The following is a 23,359-nucleotide window of genomic DNA, read 5'->3' on the forward strand; positions in this document are numbered from 1 at the left end:
GGTTCAGTCTCCTCACAGTGGGCACCAGCAGCAGATACGGTTTGCAGCTGTAGTTGTTGGACTGGTCGGATCGTTCAGTGCCTAAATAAAATGAATGAATCCTTATAAGACACATTAACAAAACTTATGTGCTGGTGTTTGGTTTGGTTTGGTTTGATTGGACTGTATTAAAATAGTAACTAGTAACAGCAGCTGTGTCCTGATGACACAAAGCTGGACCCTACAGGAGTATTCGGTGTAAGTCGGTCTATTTGGTGGCTACCGTTACGTTTTATAAGCTTCTCCTGTGGTGTGATACTGTCACAAACTACACTAACAGCAGCACAGACTTCTGCGAAGTGTAAATTTAAAATAGGAATATGTGGTCACAGCAGGATTATCGACCAAGAGTTTCTGATAGTCCTGCTCTGGGATGACTTTAACACCCTCACCTCCTCTCCTCGTCTCCTCACCTCTGTGCTTGTGATTCCTGCCAACCCGGTTAGTTACATAAGCTGTAAATGAGAAGGTCAACACCGAGAAGTTATTGCTATGGATACCATTATTCATTTGGCTGCTTGACTCCTAAGCAGCATGTGCATGTGTGACAGTGCTCGTATTAGAAGTAGGTCGGCTACAGCGTTACCTAAGTCACCCAGAAAAGACGTGTGACTTTAAGCAGCCTCTAACTGATTACCTCTTCCTTTGTGAGCACACATGCACAAACACCATCACTCATATGCATGAAGCCATCAGCTCATCTAGTGCATGCACCGATGCACACTAGTGTAAAACAAACACCAGGCTTAAATTCCAACCAGATGAAACAATCCCATGCATGAATTCAGAGGAAGCAACAACAGAGTCAAGAAGAATTCACAGTCCCTCCCTGCATGAGAAAATGTTTACATTGTTGCTGTAAAAATTCAGTCATTTAAATTTTCTGCATGCAAAGCAGAATTATCTTTGATTATCTACTGTTAACATCTATAAAAAAGATTAACCTCTGATTTCACTCCCATCGTTCTGTCGTTGTCACCAGTTTGGCATTCAGGCGCCTGGGGGAGTCACATATTCAACTCTACTGCATGTTTTTGGTGGTGGGAGGAAGCCAGAAAAGTAATTTTTGTATTTTTGCAAAAGGCAAATAATCCAGATTGTTAAAAGGTTTTGAATAGATAATTGAAAATAGACATTATACATGCTTGTTGATGGTTTTGAGTTTTTCCTAACAATTAATTAAAAAACATTAAAATGTTTTATCATCATAGCCCGACAGTTGAATGGACACAGAGTACAATGAGACACAGGAAAACTTGTTTTATTTAGTTTTCACTGCACGTTATGTACAAGAAAAATTCTCAAAAGGCAATACAAAGTTAGACAAAAATGCATAAAATAAAGTTACTGTGAGATAGATAGCTGTAATAGATTTAAATTCTGCTTTTCCTTTAGTGAAGCTTTGCATCCTTTAGCAAACCCGTCTCCACCCAGATTATTGACTGGTTTGCACTGGAAATGTTTAATTACCTGCAGCGTGTTGAAGACATAATGAAGAGTATTTAACACCAGGAACAGTTGATACTGATGGATAATCTTTAGTCATGTAGAGAAAAATTAAAAAGCATAATTTACACGGCCATCCTGGAACACATTGGACACATTCAGCATTCAGTGACACAACAACCATCAGTCTGTGGATCATGTGAAACTGATTTGAATAAAGAACCCGAAGCACACTCAGCAGTTTGAGGAACCATGGATTAGTAATTTTCTTTCATCAACATTCCAGCTGCAGTTAGTGTGTGTATTTTTATTAATCTTGAATGTTGATTCTGTTACAGGCTAAATATTTTCCCGACTCCTCAGAATGTGTGTATCACCACTTAAAACAAACACACAGACATAGGTGCTGAGACTGATGTCACGTTTTATGAATAAAGCATCTTTATAAAATCACGTCTCCATCTCCCCCTCCCTGAAATGTTTAGAAATATTAAATGGAATCATCAGTGTTAGATAAAAAAAATTATACTTAGTGCTCAGGGGCTAGAGGCATTTCATCTCATTTAAGCACCTTATAACAAACTAAGACTGTTGAAAAAAATATGAATCCACTTCAAGTAAGACATGAAAACTTTTGGAGTCCTACCCTCTCATTTAGAAAACAACAGAAGGACGTACAGAAGAGTAAAACGAGGCTATTTTTGGCTCTTATTGAAGAATTTGTACCAATGTGAAGCCGTAATCCAGGACAGAAACCAGTAAGTAAGAAAACAATAGAAACAGCTCTTAAGTGTGCAAATGCGTTCTGGTCCATCCAGATTCTTGGCCCGCTTCAATCCTCAGCCCAGTTTGGACCCTTGTGTTTCCATCTTCTGACATCACTGGCCATCACTGGACAATCTGGGGCATCTCACTCCAGGCTTTGGCCTTCTTCTTAGCCAAGGCCATCCACGGTGGCTCGTCTTGGGGCGACGCTGGGGGAGACAGGCCTTTCTGGGAGGACGGGGTTTGGCTTGAAAGCCCTGGAGAGTTCGAAGCAGACTTTTCTGGGGCAGCTCTAGATGAGAAAGGAGGGGAGGTAACCGTTGTGCTCTGGGCCTCGGGGGTTTTGGATGTAGTGGAGATTTTGAAGAGAGATTGTGGGCTTGTGCAAGAGGGAGATTTTTGGGCAACTGGGACGGGAGTAGGGGGTGACAGGGTTCTACGAGGTGGGTGAGGTGGGGGCACATGTTTGACAGTGGTAGAAGGAAGCAGAGGCTTTGGAGAGACAGGGCTGGGCAGCGTCTGGGATTTAGGTGGTTGAAATGGCACTGGAGTTACAAGAGAAAGAACCCTCCTGGTGTCCTTTTCTACAGACACTGAAGGCTTACTGGTGTCCAATAGAATCCCTGAAGGAAGAAAACATAGATGTTTAAAGCAGAGTAGCATGTTCTGAAGTCATTTCCTGTGATTACTGGGTGTGACGTTGCAGAACGGAGCTGTTTTATAGCTTTATAATCAATCTAATGAAAGACAGTCACTTGAATGGAGTTTTTTTTTAAAGTAATGCCTGAATAAAGTTAATGCTTTACTTAAATAACTGAATGGTTTATATTCTTGTGGTGTACCAGTGATGAGTGATAGGACTGAATTGTCCCCTTCAAACATCATTCAATTCATAAAAGTTAACTAGCTTGAGGGGATGTGCAGTTAATAGGTGTGCAGTTGTTCTTTATGTATGAGCAGTATACATGCTACACAGTGACAATGATTAACATAATGACTTAACCTCTCTAAACCAGCTCCACAGGGAATATAATCCCGATACCACGAAGGATAAAATCTGAATAGAAATGTTTTAGGTTGGCTGCAGTAACACAACTTGTCCACATGAGGGAAGCATTTCATCAGTGAAACGCCTCGTTCAGACAGTGACAGGCAGAAGAAATGACTGAAATGTGATCTTTAAAAGACACCAGCCAACCATAAAATCTAATTCAAATTAGACTGAATTAACTAAACAAAACAGTTTCGATTAAATCTTTTAAAATCAGCTTTAAACAGCTGATTGTTGTCTGACCTCTGCTGCTGGACTCAGCTGACTTGTGGCTTTGCTCCCTGCTTACAGCTGAGCTGACATACGTGGGCAGTGAAGTCTTCTTGTCTTGTTCCTCCTGAGGACAGAGAAGCACAGATACAGATTATGTGGATGGAGAACATCAGAACCATGTTCTCTGGAGAAGCAGATAGAGAACCAAACCTTTATTCTTTGCTTATCATCTGGTCAGCAACAGATAGTCAGCTCACTTTATTTGTGTAACATATTGTTGTATGTAAAAATATAAACATATAATAAAAATAATCTTTTAAGGAACAAAAGATAATTAAAAAAACTTAAAAACAAATAAAAACAACTGAGCCATAAGAGAACTATTGAAAAAAATCATATATATGACAAAACAGGAAAGATTAAAAAGTGTCTCTTTACTGGAAATAGTATGTTCTTAATTGTGATTTGACTAGACATGGTTGGTCCAAATAGCACTCTGCAAAAGAAGAATCATAAGTAACCCAGAGATTACTGACTGGTTTACAGCGAGACGCTAAAGAAGGGGAGAAGGATGACAACTTAAACCTCTACTGTTTTTTCCCCTTAAGTCAATTTAAGTACTGTAATCACAACTAAATTAAATTGATTGCTTTGAGCTCAAATCTAAATGGAATGCACTACAATGTTTGTTGTGATCATGCTGACATGTGCACCACAGACACCAGTAGAAGTAAAACGCTACACAACCAATTATTTGTGTCCTCACAGGCAGCACCTGCCCATTTTACCTTCTTGACAGTGATTTCTTCTAATGAGTTCTCTTTGTAGATCTTCTGCTTCTGCTTGGCCACTGAGATCCAGCTGGGAGGATCAGATCCATCAGAAGCTCCACAGGCGGCAGACGCCTCTGAATAACAGCAGACACAACACACAGCCATTGGTTTCCAACCCTGATTCAGCCCCACGTGTGAGGACTCACACACCGGGAGGCCTCGTGGACTCAGTGTGAGGCGAAGATGTGTTCATGTTCACACACACCTGAGATACGCGTGGCTTTCCCTGAATTGTCTCCGTGTAGATCTGGTTTCTTAGGGAGGGCAGGCTTGCTGCTGATTGGCTGACTGATGGAGGGCTTAACACTGACTGCCGGTGGCGACTCAACTTTACCGCTGCTTGGTTGAGCAGGCGGCTCGGCGGGAGTCTGGATGAGACAAAAGCACATCATAAAAACACAAAACGAGCCTTAAAGGAACAGGTTTGTTCATCACTTAACCCTCGCCATTCCAAAAGAAAGTCATGCTATACAAAATATTTCTAGAGCTCCAGGGATATAAGAAACAGGTTTGCAGCATTTTCATAAACAGGTGAAGAACATGGGGACTTGGTATAAAAAACATCAGCTGAAAATCCTGCTACGTGGTGAATTCACAAAACTGGTCAGCTGTTAGATCAGAGGCCAATGTGAGGATTTCAGCCTGGAAACAGGTGTTAATACCACCGTGAATACAGCAGACAGACAAAATACATAAACTACATAATCTGTTCCCTGTCTTTTCGGTATTTTCAAGAGACAGAACACATTTTTTGATGAACAGTGACAATAAGTAACGTGACAACAAAGCTGAGAGAAACTGATGTCTGAAGGGAATTATCAGTTTGCCACTAAATTAACTTTCCACACACAAGCAACCATTCATTCTTTAGCATCTGTATGGCTTTGAAAGAACGAGCCGGTAGCTTCCACACAGCGCCGACACAACGCTCACCTCTGGGTTCTCCTCCTCTAGGCTGAAGCGGCGCAGGACGGACGTCTTCCTCAGCCGAACTCCAAAAGGACTGTCGGGGTTTCCATCGACTCTGACGGAGCTTTCTGTGGGGGGAGGGAGGAAAGGTTTGTCCAACGGTCGACAACAGTCGCCTCTGACTCGGACCGACTTTTATTTGGAGATGGAAATTGAAGTAAAGTTTAAGGCTCTCAGAAAAAGAATCATGAAGTGTGTGTGAAGGACTCTACCTCTGGAGGCGCTGACTTCCTGACTCTCAGGGGTCTGAGCTTTGAGGAGGGATGAGGAGGATGCAGTGACGCTGAAGGCGGCTGTGTTCTGATCAGGAGGACTCAACTGCTGGTTGTCTGTTTCCTCTGCGGGGGCAGGAGGTGCAGCTTTGTCCAGGGACGACTGCTTCTCTTCTTCTTCTTCTACTGTCTCCACCACATCAGCTGATTCTTCTTCTGTGGATGCTGCATTTTGCTCTGTGGTTGGAAAAGCAGGAGACGGCGTCTCAGCTTCTTTAGGATGTGTGTTTGTTGGGGACTGCTGGAAAAACTTTGTCACTTTCTCTGAGCTGGGGGAGATCAGATTGATGTGGAGAGTGCTGGTACTGGTTCTACTGGGAGAGATGGTTCCATCTTCTGGTGTTTGAGCCTCTTGATGGGACTCTGGTACAGACAAAGGGGATGGCCTGGAGAAATCTGGTTCTGTGGCTCCAGTTTGGTCGGTTTCCACTTGTTTCACGTCTATTTGAGACGTTTCTTCCTCTTCTTCTTGTCTCTGCTCCACCTCTTCTGTTTGCTCTTCTTCCGGTTGGTTTGAACCCTCCTTCTCCTTCTCCTCCTCCTCCTCCTCCTGGTCTGACTTGTGCTCCATGTGGCCGATCTCTTCGTCTTCCTCCGGCTCCTCTCCTCCACCTTCCCTCTCCTCTCTGAAGCTTTGACTGGAAGCGTCTTGACTGGTGACGACTACCGCTTCATCCTCTGCAGACATTTCTTCATCATTTCCACTTTGATGGGCATCGCTGTCCTCGTCATCTGCGACATCGACGCCCTCGTCCACCTCCTGCAGAGACTCGTCTTCTTCATCTGCAGCACCAGGAAGCACCTCCACCACCTCTTCTGTGTCATCTCCTTGTTCTTCTGTCACTTCCTCTGGCTCCTCCATGCTCTCGTTTGCTTCCTCCACCTCTTCATCTTCTTGTTTCTCCTCCTCTTCCACCTCAGGCTTCTTCTCCAGCTCCAGCACCTCCTCTTCTACCTCACTCTCGTCTCTTTTTCCTTCTTCCTCTGCCTGGTTGACAGCATTTGCTGTAAGACTGTCCTTTAGTTCCTCCAACTCGACTTTCTCTTCTTTCTCTTCATCTTCTTGCTGAAAAACAAAAGGATAAAATAAGGGAAGAGCCTCAGCCATCCTCCATTGAACACTTTAACATCAGCTGTGATGGAATTTTTCTTTTTCTGTTAATGTGCATTCTGCATCCCATAGTTACATCATAGTTACTTCTTTATATATAGAAGAATTTCAAATATAGTTGGAGTAATAAAAGATTACAACATTATAAAAGAACTATTATTTTTCTATCATATTTCATCATTTGTTAGCGCTGGTCCCTTTTATTTTTTTTTCTGTCTGTGCCATTTCAATATTTCAGAATGGCCCCGTGTCATTCTGTGATGATATAGAAATATAGAGTCATATTTTACTGATGCTACTCATTTAGTTTCTGTGCTTTGGTGGAAACATCAACTCAAACCTAATGGATAAATTGTCTCATTATTACAAATGAATGAAGGATAACGTACACCATGTTCACTGAGTTGTTCCTCCACTGGTTCCTCTTCCTCTTCTTCCTCTTTTTCTTCCTCCTCCTTAGCTTCCTCTGCCTTTTCAACATCCTGACAGGCACTCATGCACAAGGTGTCAATCTCTTCCTCTTCCTCTTCGGTCTGAAGACACTCAGCAGGAGCAGCCTGATAACTGATAACCTCACCCGTTTCTGCCTCTTCCCCCGTTTCTGCCTCTTCACCCGTTTCTGCCTCTTCACCCGTTTCTGCCTCTTCACCCGTTTCTGCCCCTTCACCCGTTTCTGCCTCTTCACCCTCCACCTCCTCCTCCACTTTTTTCTTTCTTTCTTCTTCCACTTCTTCTTGTTCTTCTTCTACCTCCTCAGCTTCTCCTACCTTTTCCATCACCTCCTCCTCTACCTCCTGGACAGAAGCCTCTGGCTCCATGGCCAATGAGGAAGAGACAAGGGGAGTCTTCAAGGAGCTCAGCACCTCCTGTAGAAAAGAACTCTCCTCCTCCTCCTCCTCATCTCTGTTTTCCTGAATTTCATTGTCTTTTACACTCTTGTCTTCTCCCAGGTCACTCTCATCCGTGTTCTCCTGTGCTTCATAAGCAGTGCCTGGGGGGTCCAGCGAGTACTCCTTTGTTAAAGCAGGAGGCTCCGGTGTGGCTCTAGAAACAGACATCAAGATATCAGATAGAGAGAAGGGGACAGAACGAAATGAGGAGGAAATGGGGGTGTAATTACCCAGGACTGTCCTGAGAGGAGGACGCTGATCTGGGTTTGGAGGGAGGAGGAGACTGGGAGTCTGGGGCTTCCTCCTCTGAGAGAAACAGCTCAGGAGGAGATGAAGAGTCTTGGCTATGATTAACATCCTGTTCCTCCTCCTCCTCCTCATCCTTATCTCTTGGAAAGGACTCCCTGGAATGCTGTGGTTCCTCCTCCTCCTCCTCTTCCTTCTTCTCTTCTTCCTCCTGCGTCTCATTTATCTCCTCTTTTACTTCTTCATCTTCCCTTTCCTCTTGTGGTTTAAGCTCATTTTCTAGACAACAGACATAAGCAAACACTCAGGGATCAACTTAAATGATAGCGTAGCAGCACCTGTATGGATGTCAATCAGTGGCTGGCCGTGCATTTCACACCTAGGCCTTCAGTGATGTTCTTAGTCCAACAAATAAAAACATCCCATAATACTGTAAGCGACTCCCAACGCTGCCACTAGTGTAGCGTTAAAGACTGAAGTATTTATAACTTCTCTCTTTAAATGTGCGTCTGCATAGCGCCGCCTTCTCAGAGTGAGTATCCAATCACTACATGTCTGGACAACGTGGGCTAGCGAGCATGTCCTAGAAGGCCAACTCGTGATCTGATTGGCTAAGGCATCTGTCTATTATCTAAATGTTCCCATTCACTCACAGTGCAGGGAGACCTGCATACAGTGGTGCCTCTACTTACGAATGTCTCTACATACTAAACAGGAACATATTGCCTCTAGTTACGAAAGAAATTTCGAGTAATGGAAGGTTAAAATACAGTACGGCTGCTAGTCGCAGCCCGTAACATTCTTATAGCTGCTCTGCCATTGGCTATTACCAAGCATCCTGGCATCCCATTGGCTAAGAGGGACCTCTGTGCGTAGCTAGATGGGTGTCTATGGAGCGTCCGCGTCATTTGGCTCTCGACCCCTGACGTGTTCTGATAGTTTTATGCGAATATATTAACTTTTTGAGTATTCGCTATGGACCCCAAGAAATTGTAACTTGTATTTGTTACATGTTTTGATGCATTTTTATGCTTCATAAAACATTTATGTCTGAATTTTGGGGCTCTTGGAACAGATTAGGGTATTTGCATGGAAAACGCATCTCTACTTACGAAATTTCCTACTTACGAATTTTCTTCCAGAACCAATTAATTTTGTAAGTAGAGGTACCACTGTACTAGATTCTGAGGGTCATGGGCAGATTTCATGGAACCTGGCAACACAAGCTAGCCGGATTCTGATTGGATAAAACCTCTCTAACCTAAAAACAGAACACTGACCCAGTGTTGGCCTATGTCATATTATATCCCAATGTATAATTATATATTTATACACATTTTTGAATATATTTATTTAAGGAAAATGCAATAAAATATAATTAACTGTTATCATATACAGTATATCATGATTTCTGGTTATGTTAGAACAGCAGACAAGGCCTAATCACCAAATTTTGTACTTAACTTCTCCTAATTTAAAACAGAAACTAGACATTCTCATAGTGGCAGGACCTTACCAGAACTCTATTTAAAATGTTTAAATAAAATGAAAATGACTGTGAAAAATACATTTCTATTCCAAAAGTCATTACGAAGACAAAGACAGAAGTAATTATTGACAATGAAACCTTTGGTTTGATCACATGGAGTTTGGAACATAGAGTTGAATTAGACTGAATTCAATCATTTTAACATTAGAGATGTGATGTGTACCAGGAGGACGCTCACCATCTGTCCACTTCTGTTCTTCTTCCACAGCTTCTGTTACCACGTTGGAGTCTTCCTCTGGTTTCACCTCCAGCCTCTGCAGGAACAGAAGACGTTATCCTGATGTGTTCTGGGTTCATGATTCTGCTGGACGGATGCTCGTTCTAATTATCTAGAACTCAATAGAACTGACTGAATGGTTTGTGATGAATTAGAATGAATGACCTCACATAACACATGCTGCTTTATGACGCATTATATCAACAGTGATAAAGATTATAGAGGTGACTAATACTTCATTTCAGCTTCAAGGATCATATTGATGCTGCTTGACTACTATGACACTTAATGACAGACTGACACCAGAGCTCACAGACATCAGCACTGACAGGACAGTCATGTGAACAGACATCAGTTCTACAATAGTAGCAGATAACAAATAGTGATTCTGTTGGACATTTAATCAGTTTTATCAGACAACAATCTTGGAAATGGATGCCAACCTTCAGGGACGTTTGTCTGTAAACAGTAACAGACCCAAACCTTAACCCTTTTAATACACCACTGCAACAAGCTGTGATTTTGAATTTGTTTTTGCATTGTTAAATAATTGAGAAACTTGTGAATTTGATAATACTTACACAGTAAAGAATGAAAAAATGAGAATAATCTGTTAAAACTCATAATGATATGATATAAATGATATAAGAGCATATTTTCCCCTGAGCAACGTTGGTATGACCCAGTGAAATGTGAAAGGGTTTAGTCAAGGCTGTGCTGAATCGACCTTCAGTTTGCACGTCTCTTTTCAACTTTACTGAAGTGAATAACAATCAGTGCCTTAAATTGAAGCTAAGATGGTTAAACACACTTCTTCTGGTTAGAAACAGACAGACTGAAAGAGAATTATAAAAAAAACCACTAAAATGACAACTGGAGCCTCACAAAACTAAATCCATGACATTATAACTACACAACTGCTTCCTGTTTGGGAACAGACACACTAAACCTACTGAGGACAGACGTCTCACTTCGCTCTACAGTCAGACAAATGGACAAAAACACACAACTGCTTTTTGTCTGTGTTACTGTAATGAACACAGAGGCCTTAAGTGACCTCCTACAACACATGTGTCAAACTCAAGTTAATGTCCTCAGTTGTGTTTGATGTTATTTTTCTTTATTCACTTGGATACTTTGATCCATGATTTATGAAGTTAAGTGGGTTTCATAACCTCACAAATTAAAATAATACATGTTATAACAGAGCAATGTGCAAACATAATCTTTCTGTGCAACTGTAATGTTTATAGCTTGAATAAGTCACAAATTCAGTTATTCAACATTAAGGAGTAGTTACAATTATTTTACATTACACTGACTTACATTTAGTTACATTTATGAGTCACGTCTGGCCCTTTGAGGACGGACATTATGCCGATGTAGCCCTCAATGAAAATGACCCTTGTTCTACATCATTGGATCTGAGCGTGTGTGTGTTTGTTGATGGCCTGATCACACTCTGGATTGTTCAGACTCACTTTCATCGCAGCTTGTACTCACCTACAGCATGAACCTGTTAATAATAAACAGTAGTAAAAAGACTGACAGTATCCAGTCCATTCATATAATCAGAGTGTATGGAGCAACATTCATTCCCTTTAAATGCACCAAATGATTATTTAACACACCAATGAGTGTCATCTTAAGTCATGGTGAACATGTTACGATACGCAATGAATGCATAATGCATCATAGATGTTGACTTCATCGTTTCAGCATCCTTGAGTTGGTCTCTCTGTGTGTTAGTGTGTGTATGTTAGTGTGTCTGTGTGTCAGTGTGTTATTGTGTCTGTGTGTGTCTGCATGTCTTACACTGATGGGCTTCCTCTTGTGACAGGCTTTATTCCTCAGTTGCAGTTTGTGTCTGGCAGCTGAGTTATCGAGGCATCCGAAGGCACTGGCTGGCTGGCTGAAGTCCCCGGGAACCACCAGGGGGCTGACGGCTCTACTGGAGGCAGCGCAGGACAGCTGGGGGAGGGGAAAGGGGTGGAGGGGGGTTGAGAGGCGCACCGTCACCAAGAACGCATCAACACAGGAAATATCCCTCCTGTGTTTGAGAATCTTCAAAACATCTCCTCACTCCAAACCGACCAGTATTAAACGTCTGTGATGTCATCTGGAAACATCTCCTGGGGAGCAACATTTCTAAAATTCTGTCTTCCCATGCTCAGGGTTTCCTCCTGACTTTAAAGGACGACTCTCAGACGAGGGAGGGAGACAGCAGAGAGTGCTGATCAGGAGAAAAGGAGCATTTTTTTTCTAAAGGCAGCAGATGAAACTAGAGGAAATATATCCTGACAAACAGAGACAGGGAGCGAAAGAGAGAGAGAGCCCAGCTGAATAAATATTAGCTGTCCTTATCTGCAGGAGCAGCACTCATTCATGTCATCACAGGAGAGCCCCCCATCACATCATATTAATTTACTAAAAATACCAACAGAGAACACATGTTGGACACATGCTGGGGCCGATGGGAGGAGGACGGGGTCAGAAACTAAAAAGCTTTTACATTTAAGTCACTATTTCATGTTTTGATGCTCTCAGTTCCATATTTTGCTCAAATCATCTCCAAGTTTCAGGGGAGAACATGGAAAATGTTACCGCACAGCTAGATGGAAAAGATTTGTTCTCATGTTTTAAAGAACTGCTGGAGCTGATCGTGAACTAAACTCTAGGATGAGACCTCAGTTTCTTCTGGGCTGCATCCTATGAAGGCTTTATGCATTAGAAGGACAAATACAGTACAGCAGACTGATAAGGTGTTCCATTTCAATGGCTCCTTCCCAGGGATGCAACCTTCATCTCCAGGTCCCTGAATGTCACCTATATCCCAAGATTCACTGCTGCTCCTCAGCTGATTGGGAGGGAAGGTGAAGAACATGACAAATCTATCCAAATAGTTTCTAGTTTTTACTTCGGTTACTCTCTCCACTAATATTACTAGCACTACTACTACAGTATTACTGATGATGATGAACTCCAGATGCATCAGTTCTTGGTCACACACAGGTAGTTAGTGTCAGGTGAAGCTGTGTGAACGGAGCTGGAGACAGGAGATACTCCAAACTGTCTCATTTGACATCGCTCAACAGACACAGCTGTCTTAACACATGTGTGTGTGTGTGTGTGTGTGTGTGTGTGTGTGTGTGTGTGTGTGTGTGTGTGTGTGTGTGTGCCTCAACTCTCTTTCTGCGGCAGAGAAAGAGTTGAGGCAGAATTTAAAAGCTATAACTACAAGCAGACACACAGACTGCCAGAGAAACCATTGGAATGCATGCATACACACACACACACACACACACACACACACACACACACACACACACACACACACACACACACACAAATATGCACTCATGCACTCACACGTTCAGACACCTACACATACACACACACATACACACTCAGGGTCAGTGGAACAACAAGTACTGTACTATGTTAAGAAGAAAGAAGGTCAGAAAGACAGATGAGGGGGAGAGAGAGAGAGAGAGAGAGAGAGAGAGAGAGAGAGAGCGAGAGAGAGCGAGAGAGAGAGAGAGAGAGAGAGAGAGCGAGAGAGAGAGAGAGAGAGAGAGAGAGAGAGAGCGAGAGAGAGCGAGAACGGGATGAGAGGTCCTGCAGCAGACTTCCATTTAAGGTTTGAAGAGCAGCTTCAGGGTTGCTTCAGACCACACACACACACACACACACACACACACACACACACACACACACACACACACACACACACACACACACACACACACACACACACACACACACACACACACACACACACACACACACACACACACACACACACACAGAAACAGGCTGCAGCAGCCTTAGCAGAGCAACATGACGGATTTCAGTCCGCTGTGACTCTGAGCTCTGGATTTGATTCATCTCGGTTGAACTTGGCTCTTCTGCAGTTCAATGCTCCACATCACTCACTGACTAGCTGCGAACTGTGTGTGTGTTCAGTTATGAGCAGCTATCATCCAACGGGATTCTCTCAGTAACAACACAATGAAGGTGACGGTGAACCAAACACTGAACGTTTGGCCACAGAAGGAAGAGAACCGTGAGATGAAGGAAGGAACCGCTTTACGGTTGTCTGACTTCAGGACTGCTGGCGATGTTCTCCCGTTTCCCTCAGTCACCCACCTTTAAAGACTGACTCATCGGAGGGGAAAGCTACTGCTTTCATCGGGAATATTTCAATACACTGAAAGATTAATTTAATTTTAAGAGAAACACTAACTCTTCCTCAAGTTCCAACACAACAACAGTTACTGTAAGTCATTCTGGACCACAGTCCTGCAGGAGGAACGGAATCTACAAAGGGACATTTTCAGATTTTTAGGAGAATGTCTTCATCTTCAGTGGAGAAAAGACTGGCCTAACCCCAGTAAAAAAAAAAAAGAAGAAGCTGAAATTGCTAAAGCGGCACTGTGATTAAATACTCATTCATCATAGCTTGCTGACTGTGCTTTTATAACCACATCATAACCAGCTGGACTGAAGTTATAGCTGAGATTTGTAGGACATTTGTCTTATCAAGAGCTGGCACTCCTGTCCCCGTACAGTATGTAAAATACGTATTCGTATTGCAGCAAATAAAGCATCTCTACAGTGTGAGAACTGGATGTTTTAGGTCCCACAGGCTGAACCACAAACATTTATACTGCGGAGCAAACAAAAGAAATGGGCGTAAAGAACGAACGGTTGATGAAGAGACTGATACAGGAGCGAGGAGGGCTCAAAATAGAAAAAAGTTCCACTTTTATAAGTGAGGCTCTTCTTCAGACTGATGTCATTTGATTGGATCATGGGATGTTTTTACCAACATAGTCACACGAGACAAGACCGAGGGAAGTTAGTGTCATTTAGCTTGAAGCTTGTTCTTGTCCTTTATACAGTATATCCCAAACCAGAAAGGCATGAGTTGAATGGCTGTGTGGCTTAATACTGTATAGCATTTTAGGATCAAGCAGTAAACAGTGATCACTCCCAGGAGCTACATACTTCCCACAGGACTATTGTGACCCAAAATAGATCCAAATGAAGACTGAATGTTGGACATTAGCCTCATGACTCCAAAAGCATGTGCACTGTGTGACTGCTGCATGTTTGCTTGCTATCAGAGCTGATTGTGAGTTCTTCTGTTCCCACGTGAGAGAAAAATATGATGTCTGCGGCTTGAGGACATGAGCTGTGACGAGCTGCTAATAAAGGTTTACCTGGTCATCATCACTGTCTACTCCCTCCAGACTGACGGCACTGTTTCCCTGAGCTTTGTTCTGAAAGATAGGGGGAGTTGAAGAACAAGAGTTAGCGGCCCAGCAGGAAGCATCCTTCACCTGTTGGACAGTATATAAGGAACATCCTCTACCATGGACGTGTACTCAGGTGGACTACAGGGCAGGCCGTCGTCCTCAGACATGGTTCCTGCATCTTCTGCTCCCTTCACACACATGAGGGATGGAGGAGAGCCCAGCCTGATGGCCTGCTTCAGCTGAAGCTGGAGAGAAACACAGTGAACAAACATCTGTGAGCGTGTGTGTGTGATCGATGTCGAGATTAAAAAAACAAACAAAACCCATATAGAAGAATGTGAATCGAAAACTACAGGCCGGAAGAGAAGACAGAAAGTGCTTTCGGCCTTGAGTGTGTGTGTGTGTGTGTGTCTGTAAAACTCTGACAGGTTTAGTTTCTGCATGGTATCGGTAAGTCAAGGAATCATTAACAAGGTGCAGAGCAAACACCGGAGAACTCAGCTTCCCTTCAGCGGATCAGGATGCTGACTCAGCACCGGAGTGTGTTCAATGTTAATATTTCATCACTGTCAACAAAGTGAGAACACAGGGACAGCTTATCTCACCTTTAGCATCTGTGTTGCTAATGCTACCCAACCTCATATACCGGTAATACAGTTTATAGATAATATTTCTTATTATTAAATATATTTCAAAAAGACATAATAATATACGTTACATGTGAGTGGGACACATAACCAATGCTCAAGTGTCTTCAAAACACCCTCCAGTGTGTATAAATTAGAAATATAATTATATTTGCCATGCTTTACTGTCACAGGGCAAATGCATGGCAATCGGAGATCTTTAGAGAATTTAATCACAATTGTAAATAAGCATAATTAATTCTCATTAACACCAGTACTATACTCTAGTTGCGCATTGGGTTTGTCCATGTGGTGTTGCCGTACCCGGGCAAAGAATGTTCCTGTCTCTCTGGTAAAGCAGAATGTGATATCAGCACTGCTGACTGTGAAGTGTATGAACTGCTAATCTCATGTAGAATAATAATTATTGGGGGGGGGGGTATGTGGTCTGTCAGTGACCACCATAAAAAGTCCGCATGCTAATGTTTGCAGACCTTGAGAGAAATAAGGACTTTTTTAAAAATTCAAACCACTTGTTGCTGATTTTGAGTACATTTATTCAGTGAATAAACTTAAACCCTCCAGACATTTTTCATTGGACTTCAGGAGGAGGTCACTGAGAATCAGGCCAAAGTACTTTTTTGGAGAACAACAAAACATTCATACAGAAAGGATGGGTTGTGACGTCTATACTTCCAATTGGTCCAAGATGCCACGGTTAACTCCAGATGAACGACAGCGACGCAAGCCGGTCTAAGTTGTAAGTATGAGACTGAGTCAAATGGCTTGTATTCGTGTGCTGCTCTGTTAAAATTAATGTTCTTTACAGCTTTGACATGAAGAGCTTCAGAATAAAATTAATTTAATAAATAAATGGATTTTTCCATTAATATAAATATATACCTGCATATTTTGCTTCTGCTCATGCTGCTCCCTATTCATTTGTTAATTTTTTAGTGGCACACAAAGGCATCTGGTAAATTGAAAAAAAGGGTTACAATCCAAATGTTTTCTGAAAAATCATGAACCAAAAAAAAAGATTTTGGATTTTTTGTGTGTGGAAGTTTTGACTCTGTCTGGAGTATTTAAAGGCCATGCTACCACCCAGGGTTATATTACACCAGAGAGTGCATCATGTGAGAGACACACCGCAGGACTGCACCATATATTTTACTCAATTGATTTTACTCCACTGTGCAACATCTTGATGCTCACGTAATGTGTTTATTATTGGCTGTGAGACGACCTGAGTGTATTTATCAAGCAGCCAGCCAGGACCCGGCCAGGATGACATCATCAGTCTTATTTCTGTCTAAGTGGTGAAGATGTGTTTGTGAAATTCCCATTGTTACATAAGCTGTGTAGTTCAGTCTGGCCTCTCAGTGTGTGATTGTCTCACTATCAACACAACGTCACACAAGTTAAGCACCATCTCTGTTTTCTGGCTCAAGGAGAAAGTTTCCCTTTTTGCAAATCCACTTAAGAAGTAGTTTAATTTCCCGCTGTAGGTAGATTAGTGGAGCACTTAATCTGGAGGCCATTCTGTCTGTCATGACTTTCTATTTTAGCCTCTTAGAGTGACGCTTATGGCTGTCGTCTTTCCTCCTCATCACTCAGTCCTTTTTTTACTTTGACACTTTTAATCTCTGTAACACACATCAGCAGGTCAGTTGGCATCGCTTATTCTCCCATTACTATCTCATTAATTCATAAAGATTGCTACAGCGAAAGACAAAATCCTTTCTCCTAAATGAGCAGATTGTGATGATCTGTTAATTATCAAATCCTCTGTTCTTCACACACTAACACACAACTTGTGTTACCTGCAGTGATTTCACCTTCCCATGAATGCTGTCCTGAGAGGCCCCCAGAGCCTCATTGGCATCAGATGAGTCCGAAACAAAGACCGAGTCGTGCGACAAGGCCTTGCTGCCGAGACTGATCTTTGACCTTTGGGAAACAGGAAGAGGCAGGAATGAACAGTGCAGAAAGTGATGCGTCAGAGATTAACAAACCAAACAAACAAAACAAAGATAAGTGAACACCAACACACGCCGTATTCCCCCTCTTCTGTGAGTAGTTCCACGTTTTGTGTTACACAATACACCCAGAGGTCTCAATGAGGAACATTAGACTTCACTCTGTGATGCTGATAGGGCAGAATAAATGACATATTTTTCATATTCGATATTTGCTAATTCACATTGCAAAAAGAATTTACCAACGCAGGACCTGAAGGGATCTATTTAGAATGAATGAATCATTCTCAGACTGCTTTAACAGCTTCAAAAGGAAAAAGTCTGCCGATCGGAGTCATGTCTGGACTTTAAACTTATATTACTCCTTCCACTAGTGTTACAAGATTTTGTGAAAATCCATATATTGTCTCATACAGGTGATCATAATTAACATAGTTTGGTATATGCTTAAAGTCTTTTACTGTCTAACAAAGCAAACTAGAACCAATCCAGTCAGAGACTGCAACATCCCATAACACCCCTGAATTCATAATTTTACCATGACCTACTTGCATAGGTCAAAGATCAAAGCTAGTGCTCTGACCTACTTTCATAGATCAAAGCAGTAGCTTTGATCTATGGTGTTACTCACACTGGCCTTCTCCCTCGTCTTTCTATCTTATCCGGTTCCTGTGATAGATACTTTAATAATCCCCGAGGAAATGTTTACTAAAGTTAAAATTTGACCTTGACAGTTTTCTCAAGGTCAAGCTCATCATCTCATTTTCATCCCCTTTGCCGCCTGAGTAATGTGCTTTTTGTTTCGTCTGTCTATCCGCAACGGTTGTGAAGATATTTGGTGGACTGACGGACGGATGAACGAACGGACAAACACTGACAATCACAACACATCACCGCTTTGAAGCGGGACGTAACAAACCCCTCCTCTCACCTCCACCACAAAGTTTTAACACAGTATGCCTTAGTCTTTGCCTTTTGCCTTACTTTGGAATGCATGTCCTGAAAATGTCAACACTGCACATACAAAGTCAATAATGTGCAGCTCCAAGTGTTTCAGTATAATTAGGACAGAAATCAGTTTTCAAATCATCAGGAAAAGAGTAGACAGTACAGAAAGTGGCACAGCCTGGAAAAAACAAAGGAAACTAGGACCGACACATTCTTTAGCGAGACATTCTGCTATTTATTCTGAAAACAGGAAGCCATGGGCTACAACTAAGGAAGAACAGGAGATGGATGTTCAAACATAATCTTCCTTTTTTAAATTATCCTGTAATTCTAACAGAAGCAGGGACGTTTGTCTAAATATACAAAGGAAATCCAACAAATTGTGTATAAATGAAATAGTCAGACGCAGGAAAAATACTACTTTTCACTGGTAGTTAAAAATAAGGTGTTGTTGTCAATAAAAGAGGATTCATTTCATCAGAACAACACCTGCATTACTCTGTGTGTGAGTGTCCCATGAAGACTTTTCTATTTTAGATGACTAGAAGCACAAGGGAAATGTGGAACAAACAGACCATCGCTGGATCTGGTGTCACCTTTGAAACGTTCCTGTACGTATGCGTGAGTCAGACATTACCCAGAGGTCTTCTCCTTTTCCTCCGATCGGGTGAGTTTGTTATTTTCGGATGTCTTGCTGACATCGTCACTGGATTGGCTGGCTTTCAGCGCGGCGTCTTCTCCGGTGGCCGGCGGATCCTTTCTCTTCTTTCTGGTGAAGAACTTTTTAAATGTCTGGAACTTGGACTTTTTCTTGCCTGCGGAGACAAACAAGAAAAGATAGATGTAAAGACGCAGGAGGCAGGGAGAGGGGTTCACTCACATCATTCTCAACTCCGACTGGTTCATTCACACTAAAGGCTCTCTGCTAAGGGAAGTGATCTATGAACTATGAACTATCAGTGTTCTTTCAGTCGTCTTTGTGACGGCGGAGGCAACAATAATTACAAATTATGCTGATTCTCAGCACTCCACTGGGAATGCCATTAGCTTAGCAGATACTATGGAAGAACTTGGACCTGCTGGGAACAATGGAGGAAAGATCAACCATGTAATAATTGTAAAAACGAACAAACCTGACAGTAGTGTATATCTGACCATTTCTCCTTGAAGAACACCAGTCACTACTGTGATGTGTGCGTAACCGTGTGACATCTCACTGCAGGGCAATAAAAGTGCCTTGGAATAGACTCCGTCTTTTTATACTGTGAGCCGCGTTATTTTTGTTGTCCGCCCTGCGGAGAATCCTTGAGGATTCCTTCCTTTCTCTAAAAATGTTTTTAGAAACATGTCTGGAATCCAAACCTGGCACAAGCGCTGAACCCATCATGCATCTGGGTCACATCACAAACATTATTTTGATACTTTTTATTAAGACATTTTCCCCAAACCATAAATATATCTATATGGCTTTGCTGTTTTAAGAGCCTGTGTATTTTAGTGTTCAATTTCATGAGACATTACATTTACAGAGACACTAACAAGGATCAAAACCTATCGGCAGTCAACAACTACACATAGATCTGAATAGGGCATCTTCCAAACTCCTAGAAACAAATGAATCTGTAACTTTCATCAGATCTCTATAAAGAGATTATTCTCTCTTCTGTCTGGACCTTGGAGTGAAGTGATTTACTGGAGAAGCTTCCAGTTGATTCTTCAGAGCACTTTCTCCACTGCCAAGACAAATCAGGGGAAACACTAGTGGACAGCAGCATTTATTGTGCTATTTTAGGCACAATACACAATTCAGTTAGAGGTCTGCACTCAGAGTTTAAAAGGCCACTGCTTCAATGGAAGGTCAGCAGAGCTTTATTGTGAACCTAAGATGTGGTTCTATGACAATATAAACAAGACTGCACGCACACACTCAAAATAGCATCATGGGAATTTAAAGCTGGTCTAAGGACAGTAATACGGAGAAGTGAGGTCAGATTACACAACCAGAAACAGTCCTGGACAGACTGCGGACAAGGACGAGGGAATGTGAATGTCCAGCTGCAGCGAAACCTCATTCTACGTGTTCCGTTTGGTCTCTCTCTACTGCCGGGTGAAGAGTCGAGGACTAGACGGTGATCAGACATGCGGACCACCTCCACTCCACTCACATCAATCAACCTTGGGTACCAACAGCCCAGTCCCTGGTTCTGTTGCTGTCCTTCCTTAAACCCTTTCAATGGCCATGTTGAGTGTAAATAAAGCAGAACGGGTCTGAGGCACTTCTGATAGTTTAGTCTAGATTCTTTTGATTAGCATGGAGTGAAATAAGCATATTGTATTTGGTGGAGGGTAGCCTAGATCTTCAACGTAAAGGATTTCTGGGTTTTTCTAAGTTTTAGGTTCTTTGCTGAGCAGCCAAAAGGAGAGCTGTACAAGTTTTGCATTTGTACAGTTTCACACGTGTTTAATATCTTTTTCACGAGATATGACCTTTACATTTTTGAAACCATTCACACATTAAAAATTGTTTTTTGCAAATAATCTCAGGAAGCTGTGTGACTGAGTAAACCTCACGTGGATGTGGTGACGTTCTTCAGATTTGTGTCAAATGAAAACTTACTGAGTGTAAAAGGTGACCAAGGGCATAATGACGCTCCAGATTAGCTGATTTAATGATTGTGGACATAAATTGATGACAATGACTGGATTGATAAATGATATTGATTAGACGTTTCTCAGCTGGATGGTCTGATTCACTTCACATTCAGGCAAACAGCGAAAGACAAAGAATGTAAATCAAAGGCAATATTTAAATTAAGTATTGGATATGTTTTTACCTATTAATAAAGACGAGTTTGCTTTTCTTCGCTAAATCACATGTGACTTTAGATTATGTAATTGAAGTGTTACCTTGGCACTCGTCCACAACCTCAGCAGACTCTTGACTGGCCATCACATCTGGGGGTCCTGAAGCCATGGGAGCGCTGTCACTGCTGAGGGAAAGGGAGGAACACCGTGAGCAGAGCTGCTCCCAAAGACATCAGCTGTCCTTATATAACATGACGCTGATCACACCCTGAGGTTAAATAAAGTCGAGGAATGACATCCATCCATCGACTTATTTTGATAAACATGTCTGAGGTGAAAAAATAAATATCATCCAAACTTATTTAAATCAATCCCCTGGACTTTAAGAAAGTTTCTTGCAGACGTTTCACCTCTCATCCAACTGGCGTCTTCAGTTCTAGTGATGGTTGGTCGTGTCTCAGCTTCTTAACACTGCGAGGTGTGGTCAGTGCTTCTCATGTTCACCAGTGGATTGATTTAAACAACTTTGGATAACCATGACCTGGATAAATGTGAACCTACACAGACATCTTTCATCATAAGGTCCTATAGCAGTAGTCAATAATCACAAATAGTCAATAAAGCATCTTCTGTGGTGTGACTTCTTTGCATGAATAGAAGTCAGGCTGTGAGGTGATGTAGGGGACGTCTGTGAGTGGATGACAGTCTAATGTTCTAATGTCAGCGAGGTGAGATGAATAAACCAAATAAAAACAAACAAAACAATCATCTATGCAAACAAATTATTGACTCATAAGAAAAATAAGCACATTTGAGCAGATTTTGTTAAATAACATCCACTTGGTCCTGTAATTTGGTGGCTTTATCTTTGAGACTGAATCCCACTCACGACAGTCAGTTCTACCGCTAAAAGCAGCGTGGCACGGCTGAGAGGAGAAAGGCGACACAATCCTGAGTAACAAACCACTGCTTTGTTAATTCAACTGATTGTTGGATGAACTCTGAAATTACTAAAGAATTTCTTCATTCCTTAAAAGCACATCTTAAATTGTTGAGGCTTCATGTTGCTATTTAAACCCTGGCCCTGCACCACGATCTTAAGTTACACGCTTATAAATCAAACTCCAGTCCAGCCCTTCTCTATAATCCAAACAGTCTCATTTCTAACAGCAGTTTTCCGTTCTGCTCTGCCATCCACTTCTGTCTGCTGAAATATGAACGTCTGTGGACCAACAGATACCCAACAACCCCCAGCAACAGACTCAAACACGGCGGAAACCACATCACAAACTCATGGAGGTCACCAGTCTTACACAACTGTATTCCAGGTGTTTGCAGTAATACTACTTATTTACAACTAAAAAAATAGCATTTATTGAATCCCTCATTTCACCTGATTTTCCTTGTGATCTCCTGCATCATGAAGCTGGAGGTCGTGTGAGCTGAACTCCACCGTGTTGATTCACTTAGCTGCTCTCACACGGAGGAAACATAACTCACTCCGTTTCAGCAGACTCCCCATTCTACTGTCAAATCTCCTCAGTCAGGAACTTCATCAACAAGATTTCATGTGCAGTTTGGTGGGAAGTTGAATCGTTAGTGAGATGGTTTCACTAAAACCATATCTCTGAATAACTGTGGCTATGACATCATTTAATTTTATGCAGACGTTTTCACAAAAGGAACGACCGTTATGAGAAGAGGATTGGAGAGGACAGAGATGTCATTTCATAACCAGTCTCTAGATGCGTATCACAATCACTCTGACAACCACCACAATAGCACAACTTGCAACCTGTCACTTACAAATTCAGGAGTGTTTCACGGTTATTTCTTGTACATCCTCAATATTTGTCCAGCAAACTACAATAATTTCAAGGAAATGAAATTACAAGTTGGAACATTTCTGGATTTCTGGATCCAATGTTGATGATTATGCTTCAAGAAAAGATGAGCGTGTTTCCACGTTTCCTATCAGACTCTATCTGTCCTGCAGAAGCAGCTGGAGAGCATCTTGTCAAGCGTGTTTACAGCGTGTTTGTGTTATAGAAACAAATGGAAAATTCCAGAGGGTAAGTTAACATGCTGAAGGGCTTTCGTCAGCATTACCACTGCAGAACCGTTAGACAGGATCAACAT

At 42.0% G+C, this 23,359-nt stretch overlaps 1 protein-coding gene across 6 annotated transcripts in view; it reads right to left on the reverse strand.

Moving 5' to 3' along the window:
* Positions 1–1,284: 1,284 nt before the first annotated feature.
* zgc:66433 (uncharacterized protein LOC321250 homolog) overlaps positions 1,285–23,359 on the reverse strand; it is a 37,426-nt gene continuing 15,351 nt past the window's right edge. For 3 of the 6 annotated variants that reach the window (XM_068325229.1, XM_068325232.1, XM_068325231.1), the window contains 15 exons: positions 21,323–21,405; positions 19,053–19,230; positions 17,312–17,438; positions 14,979–15,107; positions 14,827–14,886; positions 11,417–11,572; positions 9,563–9,638; positions 7,820–8,114; positions 7,089–7,743; positions 5,529–6,654; positions 5,281–5,384; positions 4,553–4,715; positions 4,303–4,421; positions 3,545–3,638; positions 1,285–2,873 (listed from right to left, as the gene is read on the reverse strand). In XM_068325229.1, the coding sequence (XP_068181330.1) occupies positions 2,374–2,873; positions 3,545–3,638; positions 4,303–4,421; positions 4,553–4,715; positions 5,281–5,384; positions 5,529–6,654; positions 7,089–7,743; positions 7,820–8,114; positions 9,563–9,638; positions 11,417–11,572; positions 14,827–14,886; positions 14,979–15,107; positions 17,312–17,438; positions 19,053–19,230; positions 21,323–21,405 (3,865 nt within the window). In that variant the 3' untranslated portion in view covers positions 1,285–2,373. The remainder of the gene's footprint in view (positions 2,874–3,544; positions 3,639–4,302; positions 4,422–4,552; positions 4,716–5,280; positions 5,385–5,528; positions 6,655–7,088; positions 7,744–7,819; positions 8,115–9,562; positions 9,639–11,416; positions 11,573–14,826; positions 14,887–14,978; positions 15,108–17,311; positions 17,439–19,052; positions 19,231–21,322; positions 21,406–23,359) is intronic. The other 3 variants (XM_068325230.1, XM_068325234.1, XM_068325233.1) reach the window with 1 other exon arrangement.

This window comes from Antennarius striatus, chromosome 10 (genome assembly GCF_040054535.1).
Source record: "Antennarius striatus isolate MH-2024 chromosome 10, ASM4005453v1, whole genome shotgun sequence".
NCBI lineage: Eukaryota > Metazoa > Chordata > Actinopteri > Lophiiformes > Antennariidae > Antennarius > Antennarius striatus.